Source organism: Bos mutus, chromosome X (genome assembly GCF_027580195.1).
Source record: "Bos mutus isolate GX-2022 chromosome X, NWIPB_WYAK_1.1, whole genome shotgun sequence".
Taxonomy (NCBI): Eukaryota; Metazoa; Chordata; class Mammalia; order Artiodactyla; family Bovidae; genus Bos; species Bos mutus.
Genome location: NC_091646.1, coordinates 80801210 through 80822970, shown reverse-complemented (window position 1 = coordinate 80822970; position 21761 = coordinate 80801210). Strand labels below are relative to the sequence as shown.

The 21761-nt window shown below is 43.2% G+C and overlaps 1 protein-coding gene across 2 annotated transcripts in view; it reads right to left on the bottom strand.

Annotated features, from left to right (window-relative positions):
• The window catches only part of SMC1A (structural maintenance of chromosomes 1A), a 47409-nt gene that overhangs the window by 13117 nt on the left and 12531 nt on the right, over positions 1-21761 (bottom strand). For both annotated transcript variants that reach the window (XM_070366220.1, XM_005888465.3), the window contains exons 10-24: positions 21045-21230; positions 20772-20951; positions 20526-20672; positions 20289-20426; positions 19195-19311; positions 18990-19096; positions 15855-15996; positions 12761-12906; positions 12516-12669; positions 11256-11366; positions 2722-2878; positions 1893-2047; positions 1630-1781; positions 411-480; positions 5-115 (exon numbers count right to left, since the gene is read on the bottom strand). In XM_070366220.1, the coding sequence (XP_070222321.1) occupies positions 5-115; positions 411-480; positions 1630-1781; positions 1893-2047; positions 2722-2878; positions 11256-11366; positions 12516-12669; positions 12761-12906; positions 15855-15996; positions 18990-19096; positions 19195-19311; positions 20289-20426; positions 20526-20672; positions 20772-20951; positions 21045-21230 (2073 nt within the window). The remainder of the gene's footprint in view (positions 1-4; positions 116-410; positions 481-1629; positions 1782-1892; positions 2048-2721; positions 2879-11255; positions 11367-12515; positions 12670-12760; positions 12907-15854; positions 15997-18989; positions 19097-19194; positions 19312-20288; positions 20427-20525; positions 20673-20771; positions 20952-21044; positions 21231-21761) is intronic.

Genomic DNA, 21761 nt, shown 5'->3' with positions numbered 1-21761 from the left:
CTACCTCAGGGTAGACTCCAATGAGGCTCTCAGCCTTGGTGTAGAACTCCTCCTTGAGAGAAATGACGATGGCCTGGAAGTTGCAAGTTGACTGCTCCTTGATGTAATTTGCCACCTGTGGGAGGGGCCACCGAGCATTTAGTAGGGCTGAAGCCCTAACACTCCCTGGCTTATACAGTCAGAACCAGAGGTGGGGGGGGGGTGGGGGGGTAGGGTAGCGGGTGGAGGGTTGGGGGAAGAGAGGCTGAGAGGAGGCTACTGACTAGTACAGTGTGGATGACCCTTGGCCCAGCCTCCCGGGCACAGAGAACAGGCGGCAGGAACGGCTAGGGCACACTCAGGAGTTGTTCCCAGAAACCCAGCCCCAACTTGGGGGCCTCTTTCCCGGGCCCCACTTTCCTTGCACCCACCTTGCCAATGTTGGTGTTATCCAGGGCAGCATCGATCTCATCCAGGACGAAGAAAGGGGCTGGCTTGTAGCTGGGAGGGAACCGGTAGGTAAGCTGATACTGATGGGAGCAGAGGTAGGGCATGACAGCCCTAGGGCCCATCACACAGGCCAGCACCCCCTTCCGTTTCTTCAGAGACTAAAAACCCCAGGTGTGAATGTTGCCTGAGTCCCTAAAGGCCAGTACACCAACCGAACTCTCTTGTGCTCCAGGATCCATCCATCCATCTCTGCTTTGCATCCATCTCTGCGCTCCAGGATCCCGCAGAACCAAAAGACATGGTCCTCTATGGAGTGTCCAGGTTAGTTGAGGAGATAAAGCTGTCCTAGGCTCTGGTCATACTGACCAAGCTACCTGGAGGTCGACCCCCACCTACCCACTCACACCATGTCTCCCTGTCTGCGCATGTTGTACCCTCTGCCTTGGAATGCCTACTGGTCTCCCTGGCTAACTTCTACTTATCCTTTGCATTTCCTACTCAAGTGTCACCTGCCCTTGAAAGCCTTTCTTGGCCACCCACACCCTCCCAGATTGGGTTGGTGGCTCTCCTCTGTGCGTCCAACAGCACACACGCTCACCCAGTTACAACATTTAGCTCACTGTTTACACATCTGGCTTCCACTAGACCATGAGCTCCTTGAGGACAGAAACCATGTCTGACTCATCTGTGTCCCTAATCCCCCAACAGGGTCTGGTAAAGAGCAGCCATCAAGAAATGCTCACTGACTGATGCTGTACAATCAAGCACCAAGTTGTAGGGGGGAGTCAGATTCAAGTACTGTTGGCATTTAGGAAGGGGAGGTAAGGATATGCCACAGTGGTTGAAGCAGGCTTCCTAGAGGAAGAGGAGGAGGAGAATGCAATGTGAAGGGGTGGTAGGTGACGGCCAAGCTAGATTTGCATGAAAAGGGCTTATGAGCCAGCAACCATGTGAGCAAAAGCTTGGAGGTGGGACTGAACACATGCAGGGGAGGGCATGCTGAATGGATGAGGGTGGATTGGGAAGATAAGTCCAGGAAACCAAGGACAGATATGCTGCAGCAGGTAGGGAAACAGATGCAATCCAGAGTCCACCAGATCATCTTCACCTCTGCAGATCTATGCATATCCTTGGACCCCAGAGCCTCCAGTGGCCTCAGCACAGTCTCCACCAACTGCCCTGCAGGGGGCACAGCCTTACCTGTGGATGGCAAAGAGCAGGGCCAGAGCTGCAACTGTTTTCTCCCCCCCTGACAAGTTGTCCATGGGTCGGAAGCGTTTGCCAGGAGCCACACAGTTGTAGTTTATGCCATCCAAGTAGGGCTCCTCAGGGTTCTCAGGGCCCAGGAACGCCTAGGGGGAAAGGAGATGGGTCAGGTCTAGATGGGGATGAGGACAGGAAGCCTAGAGGGAAGGTCAAATGAGGATGGGTAGGGGTCATTTGGGCAAGGGGCTCCAGCCTACCTGAGCACTGCTGTTACGAGACAGGGCCTTGTAGATCTCATCAATGTTGGTGGCCACCGATTCAAAACAGGCATTGAAGCGGTCAAAGCGTTCCTTCTTGATCTGTTCAAATGCCTGCTTGGCCTTCTTGGCTCGCTTTCGGGCTGCCTCAAATTCTACCACAAGGGAAAGACAGGTGACCCCTCAGTACCCAGGCTCTGCCAGGGCTGAGATCCATGCTCTGGCAAAAACAAGTAACAATACACAAAGCAGGAACATCCCACAGGGAGGAATGCCTGGGGAGGGGCCCAAGAAGACAATTCCAATAATCACCTGTGTCCAGTGGGCTGGTCACATGCTATGTGACCTTAGGCAGGTCATTCATTCTCTAAACCTCAGCAGTTCTCTACTCTAAAGCAGATGTGATAATTCCCTACTACTTAGGGCTCTTGGGAGTTTTGAGTAAGCATGTAAAAACAGGAGCTGTTGGTATGTACAATAGGCCCCTGCCATACCTCCAGACTCCTGCCTTCATCTTGCTGCTGCTGCTAAGTCGCTTCAGTCGTGTCCAACTCTGTGCAACCCATAGACGGCAGCCCACCAGGCTCCCCCATCCCTGGGATTCTCCAGGCAAGAACACTGGAGTGGGTTGCCATTTCCTTCTCCAATGCATGAAAGTGAAAAGTGAAAGTGAAGTCGCTCAGTCGTGTCCAACTCTTAGCGACCCCATGGACTGCAAGCCTACCAGGCTCCTCCGTCCTTGGGATTTTCCAGGCAAGAGTACTGGAGTGGGGTGCCATTGCCTTCTCCAGCCTTCATCTTAGGCCTGAGTAAAAGAAGAAACTCTTACCGTCTGAGGTCTCTTGGAACTTGTCTCGGACACTTTCCAGCTTTTCCATGGCCTTCATGTTGGGGGCAGCAATACGCTGGAGCACACTCTGCTGCTCATTCAGCTTCTGCTGCAGCGTGTTCATCTCCTGCTTGATCTCCTCCTCAGCCTGGGCATCCTGCAAAGCCCAGGCCCAGCAGCATTAAGAAGGGCCAGGCCCCTACAGAGACACCTGATCCAGCGGGGGCCTGCTCCCATGCAGAAGGCAGGTTCTTTTTCCTAACCCTGCTCCTCTCATCAGATCCTGACCAAAGTAACCATTTCCCACTGTCCCTAGAAATTACAGGCTCACGTCACTTTTCTCATCTCTAGCCCTTCCCCTTTGGACTGCAAGGAGATCAAACCAGTCAATGCTAAAGAAAATCAACTCTGAACATTCACTGGAAAGACTGATGCTGAAGCTGAGGCTCCAATACTTTGGGCACCTAATGTGAAGAGCTGACTTATTGGAAAAAATCCTGATGCTGGGAAAAATAGAAGGCAGGAGGAGAAGGGGATGACACAGGACAAGATGGCATCACTGACTCACTGGACATGAGTTTGAACAAGCTCCGTGAGATGGTGAAGGACAAGGAAGCCTGGCATGCTGCAATCCATGGGGACATAAAGGAGTCGGACACAGCTGAGCATCTGAACAACAATAATAAAGCCCTTCCTCCAGGCCCTGTCAGCCTCTCCATCTCTCAGCTGATGGTGTCCCTCTCTGGCTCTCAGCCCAGGTCATGAGCGAGCACCATGTCAGAGTGACCTATAGGCTCCCACACAGGGTGGTCTGGACTTCATTTACAGCTGTACAATGAATAAGACAATGCATATTTTCTGCTCAGATCACTACACCTGAGCAAATTCCACTTGAACTTGGTTTTAAGTCTTATGGATACTGCAATGCATATCTGGGCTTGTGCCTTTCTGTCACTTTTAGTCAATAAATATTACTAAATGCCTTCCAACACCAGGCACTGGCCCCTCATATCCCGTGAGCCTGGGCTCCTGTACTCATAGAGCTCATGGAATAACAGAGGAATGTATATAAGTAAACAATCTCATATAGTGAATACCCAAACAATGTTAAACAGACGATGATGGGTCAGCACACAAGTGCACTTACTCAGATACGGGTTAGGGAAGGCTTTCAGGAATATTTTTAAGCTCAGGCCTATAGGATGAATGGTGAGAATGGAGAGAGGGAATAGTCTTCTATGCAGATATCACATGCAAAACCAGGGTTTATCCATGGTTCATTCAAGGAAATCAAAGCAATTCAAAAGAATAGCCAACTTTAATGAACTTCAAAAGCCAAATGGGAATTCCCTGGTGGTCCAGTGGTTAGGATTTGGTGTTTTCATTGCTGGAGTCTGGGTTCAATACCTGATCAGGGAATTAAGATTCTACAAACCAAGCGGCGCAGGGGAAAAAAAAAAAGTGCCAAATAAAGGGCAATTCAACATGGCAACAGTAGCAACTGTTGTGTGTGTGTGTGTGTGTGTGTGTGTGTGTGCGCGCGCATGCACGTGCACTAGACAGAGGCAAGGCTGGAGGCACATGAAGAAGCTCAATGATAAAAGTGTCTTTTATGCCTTGTAAGACATTTGGGCTTTATCTTAGGTGAGGGTGCCACTGAATGACTTCAAGCACAGGAAGGATACACACACACACACACACACACATATATGTTTTTGAAAAAAAAACCTTTTTGAACATCCCTCTCTATATATAATGCTATGGAGTGATTCATGGATTCAGTAGAAATATGAAAGGTACACAACAGAATGCTATCTTTTATCTAAGAGAGAGAATGTGAATATATTTGCATTTAAGTATGTTTGTATTTTAAACATACAACAACAAAATGCTAATCCAAAAACTGAAATGGTCACACATAGAGGGAGGTGAAATTAGACAAGAGAAGAAACTAAACTTCTCTTCACATACTTTGTATTATACTTCTGGTTTTAGAATCAAATGAAGAATTTACATAATTATAAAACAAAATTAAGTTGAATCAAAATGTGAAAGCCACTGGGTTAAAAAAGAAATATTAGGGGAACAAGATATTCACAAGATGCCAAAAAGTCACCCTAAAGATTCCTTATTACTTACAATGGTAAAAGTGTATGCTTACTATTGAGAAGTCTGGCAATAGATACCTTAACTGAGGCTCAAACTTAGCATCATGCATAGTAGGACACTGACACGTGCCTCCTGCAATATAAAGTACACTAGGGAATTTCCTGGTGGTCTAGTGATTAGGACTCAGCACTTTCATTGGCATGGCCCAGGTTCAATCCCTGGTCAGGGAACTAAGATTCCGCAAATCACTCAGCACAGCCAGGGGCAGGGATGGGGCTGGGGGATGATATGCAGTGAAATGTTCTTGCCAAAAAATTACTTAACCCAAACATATCAAGCCTCTAAAACAGTTCAAACTTCCAATTTATAGGAAATACAAGGTTAGGAGGAACAGATATAGCATCCAGTCCCATCACTTCATGGCAAATAGATGGAGAAACAGTGGAAGCAGTGGCTGACTTTTATTTTTCTGGGCTCCAAAATCACTGCAGATGGTGACTGCAGCCATGAAATTAAAAGATGCTTGCTCCTTGGAAGGAAAGTTATGACTAACCTAGAAAGAAAGTGGAGTCGCTCAGTCATGTCTGACTCTTTGCGACCCCATGGACTGTAGCCCACCAGGCTCCTCCGCCCATGGGATTTTCCAGGCAAGAGTACTGGAGTGGGCTGCCATTTCCTTCTTTAGGGGATCTTCCTGACCCAGGGATCGAACCCAGGTCTCCCGCATTGTAGACAGACGCTCTATCATCTGAGCCACCAGGGAAGTCCTAGATAGCATGTTAAAAAGCAGAGACATTACTTTGCCAACAAAGGTCCGTCTAGTCAAGGCTATGGTTTTTCCAGTAGTCATGTATGGATGTGAGAGTTGGACTATAAAGAAAGCTGAGTGCCAAAGAATTGATGCTTTTGAACTGTGGTGTTGGAGAAGACTCTTGAGAGTTTCTTGGACTGCAAGGAGATCCAACCAGTCCACCCTAAAGGAAATCAGTCCTGAATATTCATTGGAAGGACTGATGTTGAAGCTGAAACTCCAATACTTTGGCCACCTGATGGGAAGAACTGACTCATTGGCAAAGACCCTGATGCCGGGAAAGATTGAAGGCAGGAGGAGAAGGGGACAACAGAGGATGTGATGGTTGGATGGCATCACTGACTCAATGGACATGAGTTTGAGTAAACTCTGGAAGTTGGCAATGGACAGGGAGGCCTGGCGTGCTGCAGTCCATTGGGTCGCAAACAGATGGACAAGACTGAGCAACTGAACTGAATTGAACTGAGAAAAAGAAGTCAGAGCTTTTCAGAGAAATGGCTAATTCCATATCTGGGGTGGAAAATGTAAAGGATGAGCCTGGATGGACACACCAGAAATCAAGGAAGATATCAAAGAGTACAAGAGTTGTGTCAAAATTATTCAGAAGCCAATTTGAATGAGTCCCCATGGGCCAAAGATGCCAACAACTTCATGCAACAAGAAGGATAATAATAAGAGTGCAACACATCAAATGTTTAAATCTAAAAGTTCATAACAACATGAAAACAACTCGGTGGCCATATCTTGAGAATGCCAAAGAACCAACTCATTATAAACTGACAAAGAGAAAGAATCCAGCACATATATCCTGCCTTTCCTATACAAAATACCCCAGGGTAACCAAATAATTGATGAGAGAAAATCTCTTTACAGTGTTCTAGCCAATAAAGAAATGATAGAATAAGACAACCATTTTGCAACCCTCGACAAATTATATAATGGGTCTAGGCAATAACCATCATGGTTGCAAGCTATACAAAAAGAGCTACTGACCAGATGTTATAAACCTCTTGATGGAAGTAACGACCTCATTTGAAGCAGTCTTGACCAAATAAACCCCAAAACTTGAATCGAATCAAACCTCTAGATTTGAGCTGTCCAATATACTGGCCATAAGCCACACATCACTACTGAGCATGAAAAATGCAGCTAGTGTGACTGAGGAACTAAAGTTTTTATTTTACTGAATGTTAGATAATTTAAATTTAAAAACTGATAATTCAGTTACTACGAAACTTCTAAGTATATTTGGAACAACTTGGGTATGTGGTTCTCCGTTTTCAATTGTAAATTTTAGGATATCTAAATACAGATCAAGTATTTTTGAAGAAAATTTAGAATGCAAATGGAGATATGCTAGAAGTGTAAAACAGATAATGAATTTTGAAAACTCAGTACAGAGAGCTGGTCAAATATCTCATCAATAAATTTTATAATGTTTACCATTGAAATGTTAATTCTTTTGGATATACTGGGTTAAACAAAATATAGTATTATAATTAATTTCACTTTTTAAAAGTTACACATGTGATTCATACTATATCTGTATTTAACAGCACTGATCAACATCTAACTACCCACTTACAGGAACTACAGGGTCTAGCAGAACTCATTTTTTTGCTTTGTTCTGGGGCAATATTTTAAAAACCACAGGACATAATCAACAGTATAGAACGTAGAAAATCCTTCAGGAAAAATAAGCAAATTTCTTCAACAACAATAAATATTGTAGAGAAAAATAAAAATAGACAGGAGGAACTTTTAGATTAAATGAGACATCAACCAATCACTAAATCAATTATCTCTTTCATTTTATTTGACTCTCAATTCAAACAAGCAAAGTGTGTGTGTGTGTAATAATCTGGGAAATGTGAATACTGATCATAATATTAAGGAATTATATAATAATATATAACTCCAATGTCAAGCTATTGGGTTTTTGGTATGATAATTCTAAATATTTTGAAGAATTTTCTCTTATAGAGATACATTCTGAAATATTTACAATACAAATGAAATGACATGGTGTCCAGAATTTACTTTTAAATATCCTGGGGGTGGGGAGGGCGGAGAGGATGGCGTGTGCGGGGGTGCACATGAAACAAGTTTGGCCATGAGTTGATAACTGCTGAAACTGGTGATGGCCATGAGGCAGCACTGTACTATTTTACTTATGCATGTGAAGTTTTCTGTAATAAAAACCTAAAACTAAGAACAGCAAAAATTAATGTGAAGTGGCTCCCAATGGCCAAGAATGGGATACTACGAGTATCAGAAAGAAAAATGACTCCAAATAGACTGAAAAATACCAAAATGTATTTAAGCACTTAAATTTATAAAAAATATAAATTAGAAACCTTACTGATTACCTTTAAAGGTTATAAGGGCAACCAACTCTAAAAGCTGAGAAATAAAGGCAAGGAATTAAGTATTTATTCTACCTTTTCTGTACTAACTGTATTTCAAAGGAACTAAACAGTTGATGTGAGAAAGTTCTTTTTAGAAATCCAATTAATAAACATAGAAGGAATGAAAAAAATCAGAAAATTACCATTTTGCAGCCCTTAATAGATATAGGCAATGATCATTTGTTAATGACTGCTAAAACCTGCTGTGAAAGGCTGATAGGGAACTTGATAAAATTCCCTTAGAAAACTGATGGGGCTAACAACACCTTAACCTGGTGATCATGATTGTTTTTCTTTTTTAACTTTACATTATGTAAATCTTGAAACATTCACAAAAATGCAGATAATGATAAAATGAACCCTCACGTACCTATTATCAGCTTCAATAATTATCAACTCATGGCCAATACGCTGCCATCTACACCCAATTCCTTTCTATATTCAATTATTTTCAAGCAAATCTCAGACATTTCATCCATAAATAATTTCAGTATGTATTTATAAAACAGGGATTCTGAATCTCAGCACTAATATTTCGGGCCAGATGATTTGTTGTTGTGGGTAGTGTCCCTTGTGTACTGTAGGATTTTAGCAGCATCCCTGGTGTCTATCCACTGGATACTGGTAGTAACCCCTGTTCTAGTTCTGACAAGTGGGTGTGAAAGGAGTATCTCCAGACATTACCAAATGTCCCCTGGGGAGGCAAAATCTACCCCACCCATTGAGAACCACTGTTGTAAAACTAAGAATGTTTTTACCACAATACCATTATCACCTAGAAATATTAACAGCAATTCCTGAACATCCATCATAAACTATCTGGACAGTGTTCAAATCATCCTGATCATGCTACGTAAAAATTTTTACAGGTTTTTCAAAGCAAGTTCCACATAACGTGCCCACATTACACTTGGTTGTATGTCTCTTAATTCTCATTTAATCTATAAATTCCCCTGCCTCTCTTTTCTTTGCAATGGATTCAAGGGAGGGCGACAAATTTTAGCTCGTTGATTTGTTTCATAAGTCTATAAAAGTTCTCCCTTTCTGTTTATTTCTTTCTTCCCATTTATTTATGGAAGAGACCAGGTCTTTTGTCCTTTTGAGGTTTCCACAGTCTGGATTTAGCTAACTGTATCCCTGTGCTTTATTTAACATGTTCCTCTGGCATCAGTGTTTCATATAATTGGTGGATATAAAATCTTAGTATTTCATAGGTAATGTCGTGTATTCATCAAATCTTATCACTACAAAGACAGAACTGATATTCAGTGTCTACTGATGTGATGCAAAAGGAAGTTTATAAGTACACAGCACCACCTATGATATATTCTTGCCAAAAATAAAAAATAAACCTGAATCCAATCAAACCACAGATTTACCAATCAGTTTATAGGAAACACAGGGATGGAAGAACATGATAAATAACACCATGGGACACAGTCAGTCAAATTCAGAGTATAGAAAATTGTACAAGACCAATGACCCACTTTGTTTTTTTGGGCTCCAAAATCACTGCAGATGGTGATTGCAGCCATGAAATTAAAAGATGCTTACTCCTTGGAAGGAACGTTATGACCAACCTAGACAGCATATTCAAAAGCAGAGACATTACTTTGTCCACAAAGGTCTGTCTAGTCAAGGCTATGGTTTTTCTGGTAGTCATGTATGGATGTGAGAGTTGGACTATAAAGAAAGCTGAGCACTGAAGAATTGATGCTTTTGAACTGTGGTGTTGGAGCAGACTCTTGAGATTCCCTTGGACTGCAAGGAGATCCAACCAGTCCATCCTAAAGGAGATCAGTCCTGGGTGTTCATTGGTAGGACTGATGTTGAAGCTGAAACTCCAGTACTTTGGCCACCTGATGCAAAGAGCTGACTCATTTGAAAATACCCTGATGCTGGGAAAGATTGAGGGCAGGAGGAGAAGGGGACGACAGAGGATGAGATGGTTGGATGGCATTACCAACTCAATGGACATGGGTTTGGGTAGACTCCAGCAGTTGGTGATGGATAGGGAGGTCTGACGTGGTGCAGTTCATGGGGTCGCAAAGAGTCGGACACGACTGAGCAACTGAACTGAAATGAATGACCCACTTTCTATCATAAAGAGGAAGAAAAAAATAAAAAGGGATAAGAAAATGTTATAGACCATAAGAGACCAATTTTAACACATGGACCTCAATTGAATCCTGATTTAAAAACACATTTTTTAAAAAGATATTTATGGGACATTCATGGAAATCTAAACATTTATTGACTATTAGGTGACATTGCAGAGTCAGTGCTAATTTTTTGGTATGATATTGTGGCTACGTTAAAAAAAAAAAAAGAATCCTGCCAGAGATAAATACTGAGGTAATTATGAATGAAATACCTAGAATTTGATTTTAAATTTGCCAATTAGGAGGGGGAAGGGTATAAAAAACAGGATTGACCATATGCTGCTAATTATTAAAGCTGAATGACTGGTACCTGGGATTCATTATATCATTCTCTCTACTTCCGTATCTGTTTGAAAGTTTCCATAATAAAAAGCTTTTTTAAAATATCAAGTTCCCCTGGCTATAATGATAGCTTGGAAAGCATCAGAAACTATTCAGGGGGCTCCTGTAGTAGTCCATGTGAGAGGTGAAAGCAGCCTGCACTAGATTACAGTACAAACAGAGAAAAGTAGAATTCAGTAGACATTTGGAAGGTAGAATCGACAGGGCTTGCTAATTCATTAAATATGCAAAGTGAGAGAGAGTCAAGGACACTGAAGAGGCAGATTTGGGGAGGAAGGCTGGGGTTTGAGGTACCTGTGGGACCTAGCATAGAGATAGCAGCTGAAGTCCTGGGAGAGGAAATATGAAGGATGAGAACCCCACATAAGGAAAGGATGCCTGGGACAGAGCCCTGAGGAACCCCCAAAGTTTATCTGTTCACTGTACAGGAGCTTGTTCTCCATGTATCTAGGCTGAGATGTGTACACAGGTGGAAGGGGGAGACTGGTAACAGGCAGGGACGGGGGCAGCTGGGAGTTGGGGGTAGAAGATGTGCCTGTGTCTGTGTGTGCATATGAGGGGAGAACCTAGATCACAACTCCACCCCCTTGCCAGTTTGCCCTTCTTTCCAGACATGGTCTGTCTCCACAGGGCCCCCAGATGGGCTGACCCTCTCTCTGGACAGCTGGGAAGATGACCCCACCCCCGAGGCTTGAACCTCACCTTCAGATCCTCACACAGGTCGCCGTAGTCAATCTCGATGAGGGCCTCTCGTGCATAGATATTGGAAGTCCGTTGGGAGCCACTCACTGAATCCTCCCCTTGGGAGCTACCCTGCAATAGTGAGAGGGAGAGTCAAATGCAGCTGACTGGCCATAAGAGTACTCCTCTAGAGGGGGGCTTCTTGGCAGCCTTTGATGCCTTTGAGAAGCACCTTGATAGAAAGCACTTGTGGTAGAAGGAAGAGCAGCTTTGATGGCCGAAAGCCCTGAGTTCAAAATTGGGCTCTACCACTGACTCATGGTGTGACCCTGGGCAAGACATGCTGTTGCTCAAATCCTCATTGAAACACACAAACCCTCATCTGTAACATGGGACCATGCCTGCCTGGCAAGGCTGTGCTTAGGATTAGAAGTAGTTATATCATGTGCTACCATGATGCCTGGCACACTGCCAGTGTTCAGAAGATTTTTCTGAATTAAATGGAAAGCTATTTGGGAAGAAAGGAGGGAGAAACACATGTAGGTCTGAGATACATGTTCAGGTGAAAGATAAGATATCTACAGACCTCCTCTCAGTTAACAGTCCCGCCCTCTTGCTATCAAGCCTCACTTCCAGTGGATAAAATGCCTTGGCTCTTCTATTGGCTTGTGTCTGTCCCTTTCCCATAACTATGCTTCATCACCTTTGCGTTGCTGCTGTCCCTTACCCAATCCTCTCCTGACCATCCTCTCTCACTGTAGCTAAGTTACCATCCCTGAGGACCCTCAGCTTCCATCTTCCTTTGCTCTTGGGATGAGATGGTTAGATAGCATCACCAACTCAATAGACATGAATTTGAACAAACTCTGGGAGACAGTGAAGGACAGTGAAGCCTGGCATGCTGCAGTCCATAGGGTTGCAAAGAGTTGGACATGACTGAGTGACTGAACAACACCCAATATCCATAATCTGCTGGAACTATCTTAGCTCAGGTCCCTGAGATTCATGAATGATTTCCTCTTCTCCTGGCTTACCTCCCTCTCCACCTACTAACATACACCCTACCCCCAAAACTGCCCTCTCACATCAAGGCTATTACCTTTCACCTTACCTGTCTTCACAGCCTCACCCTGCCTCATCTCCTCAGCATCCCTCCTTTTGTCACTCACCACCCTCACCCACCATCCTTCTCTCTCTCACCTGCCCTCCCTGGCCACCTTCATCCTCCATCTCTGGTTATGTTGTTCACTGCCCACACCCACCACCAGCCATGATACTCACCTCTTCCTGACTGATATCATCCATGGTGCCCTTAGACAGTGGCAACTTGATGTCCTGCATCTTACAGGCCTGTAGCAGGTTGTGGCGGTCACTGCGCTTCTGTTCAAGCTTGGTCTCAATGGCTGTCACTTCCTTCTGTAAATGGGTCATTTCCCTAAGAAGATTCAGGGAGATAGGTGAGATCCAAATCCAGCAAGCTGCCCATAATACATACTTCCCCCAAGCCCAGACCTGAACCCACTCACTTGTTGGCGCCCCCCAGTTTCTTACGAATCTCCTCCATCTCGTGGTTCTTGTCATTCACCTCTGACTTCTTGGCCAGGTGCTGGTTCTTCAGGTCTTGTAGCTGGGCCATGGTCTCATCTATGATCTTCATATGTCTTTGCTCCTCCTGGGCCCAGCAGGGGGAACAGGACAAGAAGTGAAGGCTTTCCCTCCATTCCCACTGGAATGGAATGGAATCTTCTCCCTCTGTGCCCACCCTTTCTACCAGGTAGTTTGTTGGAATCTATCTTCAATGAGCTCTGCTTTTACAAACCCCCATCACTCCTCTGGCTTCGTTTACCTTTTTCCAAATTATTTTGTTGACCTCCTCCCAACCCCAATATGCAAACTGCCTGCTGTAGAAATGTTCAAAGTATAAAAAAGTATGAAGTAGGATGAAAAAATGAAATTACTTGAAATCCCACCAGGCAGAGGTAACCAATTAACATTTAGCCTGCTGCTAGGTCGCTTCAGTCGTGTCCGACTCTGTGCGACCCCATGGACTGCAGCCTACCAGGCTTCTCCGTCCATGGGATTCTCCAGGCAAGAACACTGGAGTGGGTTGCCATTTCCTTCTCCAATGCATGAAAGTGGAAAGTGAAAGTGAAGTCGCTCAGTCGTGTCCGACTCTTAGCGACCCCATGGACTGCGGCCTACCAGGCTCTTCCATCCATGGGATTTTCCAGGCAAGAGTACTGGAGTGGGGTGCCACTGCCCTCTCCGAACATTTAGCCTATCACCTCCCAACATTACTTACAGACAAGTCTATATAGTTGAGACTAAATTATAATTAAAAGTCTATATTCTGACTTAATGTTATTTAAGCATCTTTTCCACATCAACATTACACGACCAACAACAACATCAATGTTTTTAAAAAGCATAATACTGTATGTTTTCCATGAGTACACATATAAGAGGACTTCCCTTGTGGCTCAGCTGGTAAAGAATCTGCTGCATTGCAGGAGACCTGGGTTCAATCCCTGGGTTGGGAAGGTCACTGGAGAAGGGAAAGGTTACCACTCCAGTACTCTGGCCTGGAGAATTCCACGGACTGTATAGTCCATGGGGTCGCAAATAGTCAGACATGACTGAGAGACCTTCACTTTAACTTTTCACACATATAAGAATGTAATTACATGACTGAGGGACTTTCACTTTTCACACATATAAGAATGTAATTAATGCCTATAAAGTCTGGAAGAATACACTCTATATGGCACTGGCCCTAGGAAGAGTAAAAGGACTGGGATTGAGAGTGGTCAGTCAATGGGGATTATAATCTTACTTATTATGTTCTGATTTTTTTTTTAAGGAGAACATTTTCATTTTGATCTGAAAGTCACAGAAGGGGATATATCTGCAATGCACAAGAAATAATATGCATACAGAGAGTGCAAATGCTAATATGGCAAATAATGACTGATGAATCTTGGTGACAAGTAGATGGGAGTTCTTAGTACTATTTCACAACTTTCTGCTAAATTTAAAACGATTTCAAAATAAAAAGTCAAAAAGAAATAGATGATTCTGGATCATCTACATATCTACCTACTCCTGCCCCAGGATTTTACTACCCAATCTCTATTTGCATTGAAGATTGCAGTGACACCAAAGAAGACTACTTCAGTCATCAGGGTTTAATGGAGGAAAAAAAAACAACAACAAACAAAACCATACAACCAACAACAAACAAAGGCAGACATAAAAGTCAAATGATGTACTTAAGCCAAGTGAGAATCAAATCACCTCAGGTAGGGATGTTGCAAGGAACTAAAGTTTCACAGCAATTTAGGGAATTCCCTGGTGGTCCAATGGTTGACTCTACATTCCCAGTGCAGGGGCCTGGGTTTGAGTCCTGGCCAGGGAACTAGATCCCAAGTGCCACAACTAAAGATCCTGCATGCCCTAACGAAGAACTGCAGCCAAAGAAATTTTTTAAAAAATATTCCATAGGAATTTAAAGAGAAGGGGTGTGGGTAAATCAGTCGTCAAATAACTGGTGGAACAGGCATGCTTGACTCAAAGAAACTGAGCCATGACAGTCAGCACAGGCACACTGTGAATACGAACTCAGTTTCAGCAAAACACCATCACCTGTTGCACTGAGTTCATGTGGTTAATTATAAAATTAATTTGGAAGTTTGTCCTGCCTTTTTGGTTAAGTGGTATGTTTGTACATATTTAACATTAAGGATATTTTAAGCCAATATAAATCTTTAAAAGAGGTCAGTATATTACTCAAATTTGAAACTATTAAACTACACAAATACTTACATGAATGTAGCATAATTTGCTTCAATCCTAATTCCTAGGAGACATGGGACAGTTTCCTATATGGAACTATAAATATTTGTCACTAATTATCAACCTGTGTGCACAAAGCTATGCCAGCACTTTGGATCTCCTCAGGTATTAGTGAGTTAGGAGAAATGTATTCTGAAGACTCTCAATGGATGCTGCCATATGGCCTAAGAATGCCGGTCTCTTGTGCAACATGCTAGTATCCTTTTTTTTTTTTTAAAAATCTTGGGTGATGTGATAAGAAACAAATTACATGTAATTATTGTTTTAATTTGCATTCCTTTGAGTTCTACTAAGGCTCAACTGGAGAAGGCAATGGCACCCCACTCCAGTACTCTTGCCTGGAAAATCCCATGGGTGGCGGAGCCTGGTAGGCTGCAGTCCATGGGGTTGCTAAGAGTCGGACACGGCTGAGTGACTTCACTTTCACTTTTCACTTTCATGCATTGGAGAAGGAAATGGCAGCCCACTCCAGTACTATTGCCTGGAGAATCCCAGGGATGGGGGAGCCTGGTTGGCTTCCATCTATGGAATCGAGCAGAGTTGGACACGACTGAAGCGACTTAGCAGCAGTAGCAGCAGCAAGGCTCAATTATGGATATGTATTTATGGGTTATCTGAATCTCTCCTTGAACTGTTGATGCCACTCATTTTTCTCCCTATTTAGGTCTTGGTGTTTTTCTTATTTAGAGGAGGGCTTTATAAATTATGGATATTATCTCTTCTAATTTTTTCTCCTAGTTTTTAGTTTTTCATGTTCTCCTTTCTTACCTTCTTGAGCTTTTCTATCTCATTTTCATCTTTTTTCACTGTCTGCTCCCACATGTGCACTTTATCCTGGTCCTCCTTCAGTTGGTTCTTTTCAAAATCCAACTGGATACCCAAACGAGTCTTCTGATTCTCAAACTCCAAACTGTGGGGAGAAAGGAGAACAGGGCACAGGGACTCAGTTACTGCTGAATATAAGTCACCACTGAGCTCATCCACACAGATCCATATAAAACTGTCCCCTCAAGTTACAAAACTAAGTTCCCTGGCCTAGCTTTGTAGATACGGCACAAGGCAGCAGAGGAGATTGGGCCAAACTCTATTAATTTTCCTTTAAACACTGGCGCCCTGCCCCAACAAGTTCCTAGAAGCGGATATAAAAAGGTCCACCTGAATCCACTAGCTATGTTAATTCCTATTTATTAAGCTTCTGTGTAGTTTACATACATTACCTCTAATCCTCTAATAATAGCTCTACAAATAGGCATTATTATCCCATTTCTACAAAAAAGGAAACTTGAGCCAAGAGGTAAAAGACTTTGCCTAAGGCCATACAGCTAGCAAATGTGAGATCAGATCCCAGTCTATAAACACCAAAACCTGGGATTCTTCTCCTATGGCATCCTTACAGGATAATGTGGTAGGATAAGAGGATTGGTATCCCAACTCTGCCATTTACTGGTAGTGAATCTCAGACAAGTTAATTATATCTCTTTACCTGTTTTTTCAACTGAAAAATGGAAATAACAATAGTACTTACCTCAGTTATTGGGAATTAATACGTATAAAATTTTTAGAACCTTGCCTAGTACACAGTAAGTACTCAATAAATTTTAGTTAATATCACCATCTCCAGGCTGACTGACTGTATTCAGTTCATGGGCTTTGACTCTTTCTAACTGTCCCCAAACCCCTGCATATACCTCTGCCCCAAGATTCCAGAACTTCTACGAGGGCAGAGATTGGATAGTAAAAAAAAAAAAAAAAAAAAAAATGGAGAAAACAGATCCCTGGTAGTTCCCTCCTCCCTAACTCTTTAGAAACTAAAAACGTATGCAACTAGCATACACAGATATTAGCAGGACAGGCAGGGCTAACTTCCAACTGCCCCTCCACCCCCCAATATGGTGTGACAGATGTTGCCAGATGTCATGCTAGCAGCTTAAACCTATTAGTCACTATAATCCAAATAGAATGTAATTAACTCTATAATTTTGAGCTATGCAATTTTAAGTTCAATCTCTTAAGAATGACTCATAAAGCCTTCTGTGATCTGGCCCCTGCTGACCTCTCCAACACCCCCACCTTCCTCCTGACCCCATTTTTCCGCTCCAGACATTCAATACTTAGTTTACAGAACAAGGCATGCTCTCTCACACCTCTGAGCATGCTGTTCTCACTGCTTGGAACTCCCTTCTGTGTACTGCCTGGCTGGCTAAATCACTCTATAGGTCCCCAGTTCATCACTCCTTGTTCTGTAAAACCTTTCCTGAGGATTGCGAACAGGTTCTTCGTTTCTATTATACTTTGTTGAGTTCCTCCCTTTTGGGTGCAGTTGAGTTAATCATACCCCAGAGTTCATGTAACTTTTATGATCACTGTCTGTATGAGACCTTTCCCTTGTCTCCTTGGGTTCAATCAGATTTCTACTATTATGTTCCCAACAGTGAGCAAATACACAGAAATGATGTACATTATACACAGATAGGTAGATACATACATATGTATATAACCTTAAAATGCATATACTTGTAAAAATGTCGCTTTTAAATTTACACAAATGTACAGTGTTATAAATTTATCCTTGTTACTCTGTAAATCTAGTTCCTGTCTGAACAGAGTATTCCATAGTCTGTACAGTCATCACATTTAACTTGTATTTCCCTGCAGTGACAGCTGTCTACATTGCTATCAACGTCCCACTATCACAAAGTACGCCAAGATGAACAACTCTGAATCTGTCTCTTTGAGACCTGGTGGCCAAAACTCTTTGGGATAGAGACCCAAGGAGTGGCTCTGCTAAGTCAAAGGGTTCATGTAGACTTATTTTCACCAAATGCTGCTAAGTTGTTTTAATTTGAATTTATCTGATTAGGAATGAGACTGGACATCAACTCACGGTTGTTAGCCATTCGAGCTTCTCTTTCCATGAAATGCTATATGTGACTACATCCTGTTCATTCTTCTACTGAGTCTCTAGGTTTTTTTTTTTTTTTCCTTCTTGTTGATCTACAGTTCCTTGAACATTTTCCTCTGTACTTTCTATCTACCTAAAGTACAGCATTATTCTGAAATTGCTAATCTACTTGTTTATCTCCTCCACTATCCCCAAAACTCCCTCAGGACAGGGACAGTCTCTGATTCAATTCTATATTTCTTGAGCCTGGCTTGGGGGTAGGAGACCAATGAACTGTTACAATATGGGTGATGGGCTGACTGAAGCCCAGGATTCAAGGGGTGACCTCCTTCAGAGAGACTGTCATGTTCATCTATCTTACCCTCATCTCCCCACTGTTTCCAATACCTAGCACAGGACAACTTGGCACAAGGTTGGTTGAACAAATGAATAATTAAAGTGGGAAAGAAAAGAGAAACTTGCTTTGTTCTTACTATTCTTCCAACCTAGAACTTTGGCCCTCCTCTCACTCATCACCTATTAGGATAATGACAATAATAAAAGCTAGTATCTATTGGGAGTTCCCTGGGTGGTTCTAGTGGTTAGGCTTTCACTGCTGTGGCCTATTATCTACTGCTCTTAGTAGGTGCTAAGTATTATGCTAAATACTTTATAAAGATTAAGCCCAACCTCTGATCCACCTGACAATCTATGAGATAGGTATCATTATTATCCCATCTGACACATAAGGAAACTGGGGCTTAGAGAGGTCATTATCCAAGATAAATGAACTTTGGGGCTGGGATTTTAATCCAGGTAAACCATGTTTAAAGCTGGCACTCTTAATCCCTATACTGTGACACGTGCTTCCCTGATGTCCCTGTTCTTTAAAGGTGACTACAATAAATGTCCATCATTCTAAAAGCTGCTCCTTACCTTATGATGGTATTTGACTCCCCAGATGTCAGGCTAGGGGCTCAAGGATACCTCAATCTCCCCCTTCCACCCAGACTTCCACCTACCGTTTCTTGGCAATTTCATTCTGCCGCTTCACCTTCTCTTCCTCAAACTCCCGGATATTGCGCACACCAATCTCCCGACAAAACTCTTCAAATACTTCATCCTCTACCTAAGGAGAGAAGCAAGGGAGAGAAAAGGCCCTTCGGGTCAGAATGCTGCTTCCAATCCTAGTCCTGCCCGTGCTGAGCAGGTACATCCTCTACCAACCTGGTTCATCTTCTCCTTTAAGTCTTTCATTTCCCTCTCTCGGCTCTGGATGATCCTCTTGATATCATTGATTCGAGGCCCAAAGTTGGCTAGCTCACTCTCCAGCTTGGACTTTTCCTATAAGAAATGGAATTGAGAGGACAAAAGAGACCAGGATCCTTAGAGAAAGAGCCACCCTGTGTGTACCAGTCCCGTGGACAAAAAGGGCTAACTCTCCACACACTGAGAACCTGACTTAGCACTGCTCCACTCAAGGCTGCATCATCTCTCCAACCATCATATGGCTTCCTTCCCTGGCCTCCAGTCTGTCAGCTTCAATCCAAAAGGCTGGGCACACAATAAACATTGTTATTTACAGGTCTACACTTTCCTCATCTATAACCCTTGGAGCCAGGTGTGTCCTGGAATTTACTTTTTGATTTTAGAAAAATGACATATATACTACATATTATATAACACCTCCAGAGTGGTCTGGGGAAGCACCCATGATCAAACACATTAATATAGCTAGAAAAGTACCTCCACTCACAGGGACTGAAATATCTGTAGCTCACTTTCAAAACTCAGAAGAAACTCAAATATTTGCTGAATGAATTAATTAGGTTAATAGCACCTAACATTTACTGAACATTCACTTGGTACAAGCAATCAGTCTAAATACTTCACATGTATTAACTCATTCAATCTGTGCAAGAACCCTATAATTTTACAGATTATTTACAGATTAAGATGAAAAAATGGACACTGAGAGGTTTGTTTGTTTTTGTTTGGTGTTTGTTTCGTTCTGTTCTTTGAGTATCTGTAATACATGCATTTGAAAAAGACGTTTCTGGAATATATTTTTCAAAAAACTCTTACAAACCAATATAAAAATGATCAAAAGATTTGAATATTGAGAGGTTTAGTAACTTGCCTAATACCATAGAGCCAAGTCCTAAACTCCTGACTGTCTAACCCTATGCCATCTACTCCTGGTTTCTAGGAACAAATTGGGAGGAGAGAGGGATGAGGGACAACTTCCCCACCCCTAGAAAAGCCTAGACCAGGAATATGAGGATGGCCATTGGTGAACAGGGCTGAAAGTCAGGCCCCACCTGCAGATTAAGGGCCAGATGCCGTGTCTTGGTCTGTTCTAGGTCACTCTGTGAGTACTTGAGCCGCATCTGCAGTCCGTGGGCCTGAGACTGCACCTGACGTAGTTCTGCCTCTTTTCGCTTTGCCTTCATCTGCTCCTGAAGTGGACAAGAGGGAAAGGCTAGGTGGTAAGAATGTGGTCGGCTGGCCTGGGCTTAGGACCCCCATTTCTAGGGACAGCCCTGCCTGTGGCTTACCTTCAGCTCTTCTGTCAACCGCTCCTTTTTCTCTTTCAACTTGTCTACTGCTTTCTCATCCCAGCGTCGGGCCTTGGCCTTCAGGTCACTGGCCCCGCCAGAGATCACCCCTGACTTCTGGAACAGGGTCCCATCCAGTGCCACTGTCTAAATACAGCAGGGAAAAGACAGGAGTGGGGAGAAGCTGAACAAAGGAATCACCAATACTAAGCCTATCCAGTTACAATGTGGCAAGGGAATCCATACCTTGTGGCGCTGGTGGCCTCCAAAGGCAATGCGGCGGGCATCCTCCACATTGTCACAAACAAGGGCATTGCCACAAGCATACTGCAGGGCCTTTTTGATGTGAGGTGGCTCATAGCGAATCACATCAATCACCAGCTTTGCCCCCTTCAGCTCCCGGAGTTTCTCATCTGTAGGTTTTACCTGTGAGAAAAAGCTTAGTTAAGTGGCTGAACATGGAGGGCTAGGAGGAGCAGCCCTCTCACAATGCCCTGACCCCATCACCACCAGCCTCACCTCCAGGTAATCAAGAGGCAAGAAGGTCTCAGGCTCCCCACGCTGCTCCTTGATATACTGAATGCAGTCCCGGCCTGTCTTCTCTGAGTCCACAATAATAGCATCCATGTTCTTGCCCAAAACCTTGGTTACTGCAATCTGATACTTCTTTTGTGTGGGCTGGCAGAGGTCAATGAGGCGGCCGTACTAAGGAAAGTCAGAAGAGTGAATGAATCATGAAGTTTTTGAGAGCTGGCTCAGGTACCTTAATTCCCAGCTTAGAAGAGGGATGGCAGGTCAGAATCTCTATCAGGAGCACAGTCCCCAAACTATGGAAAAAAGGCCTACTCTGGCCCCAAAGCAACAACTTCAGGCAGTCATGTCTGAATCCAAAATGATCTTTCTAAACCTCACTTTCACCATTTCACAGACCACTGCCACTGCAGGCATTATGCAACTTAATTTGGTTCCACAAATAAAGAGCACAATAAATGCAACGTGCTTGAATCATCCCACATTACATTTATTGTGCACTTTATTTCTATTATTATTACATCAGCTCCACCTCAGATCATCAGGCATTAGATCCTGGAGGTTGGGGACCCTTGATCTACGGAAATGATCAAGAAATATTTGTAGAACCCAATTAAGTTGAACCCAGGGATGGAATTACAGTAATAGAGGGATAAGATTCAGGGAATCTGGAAACTCAGGATTTCGTTCAAGAGGCCAAAAGAA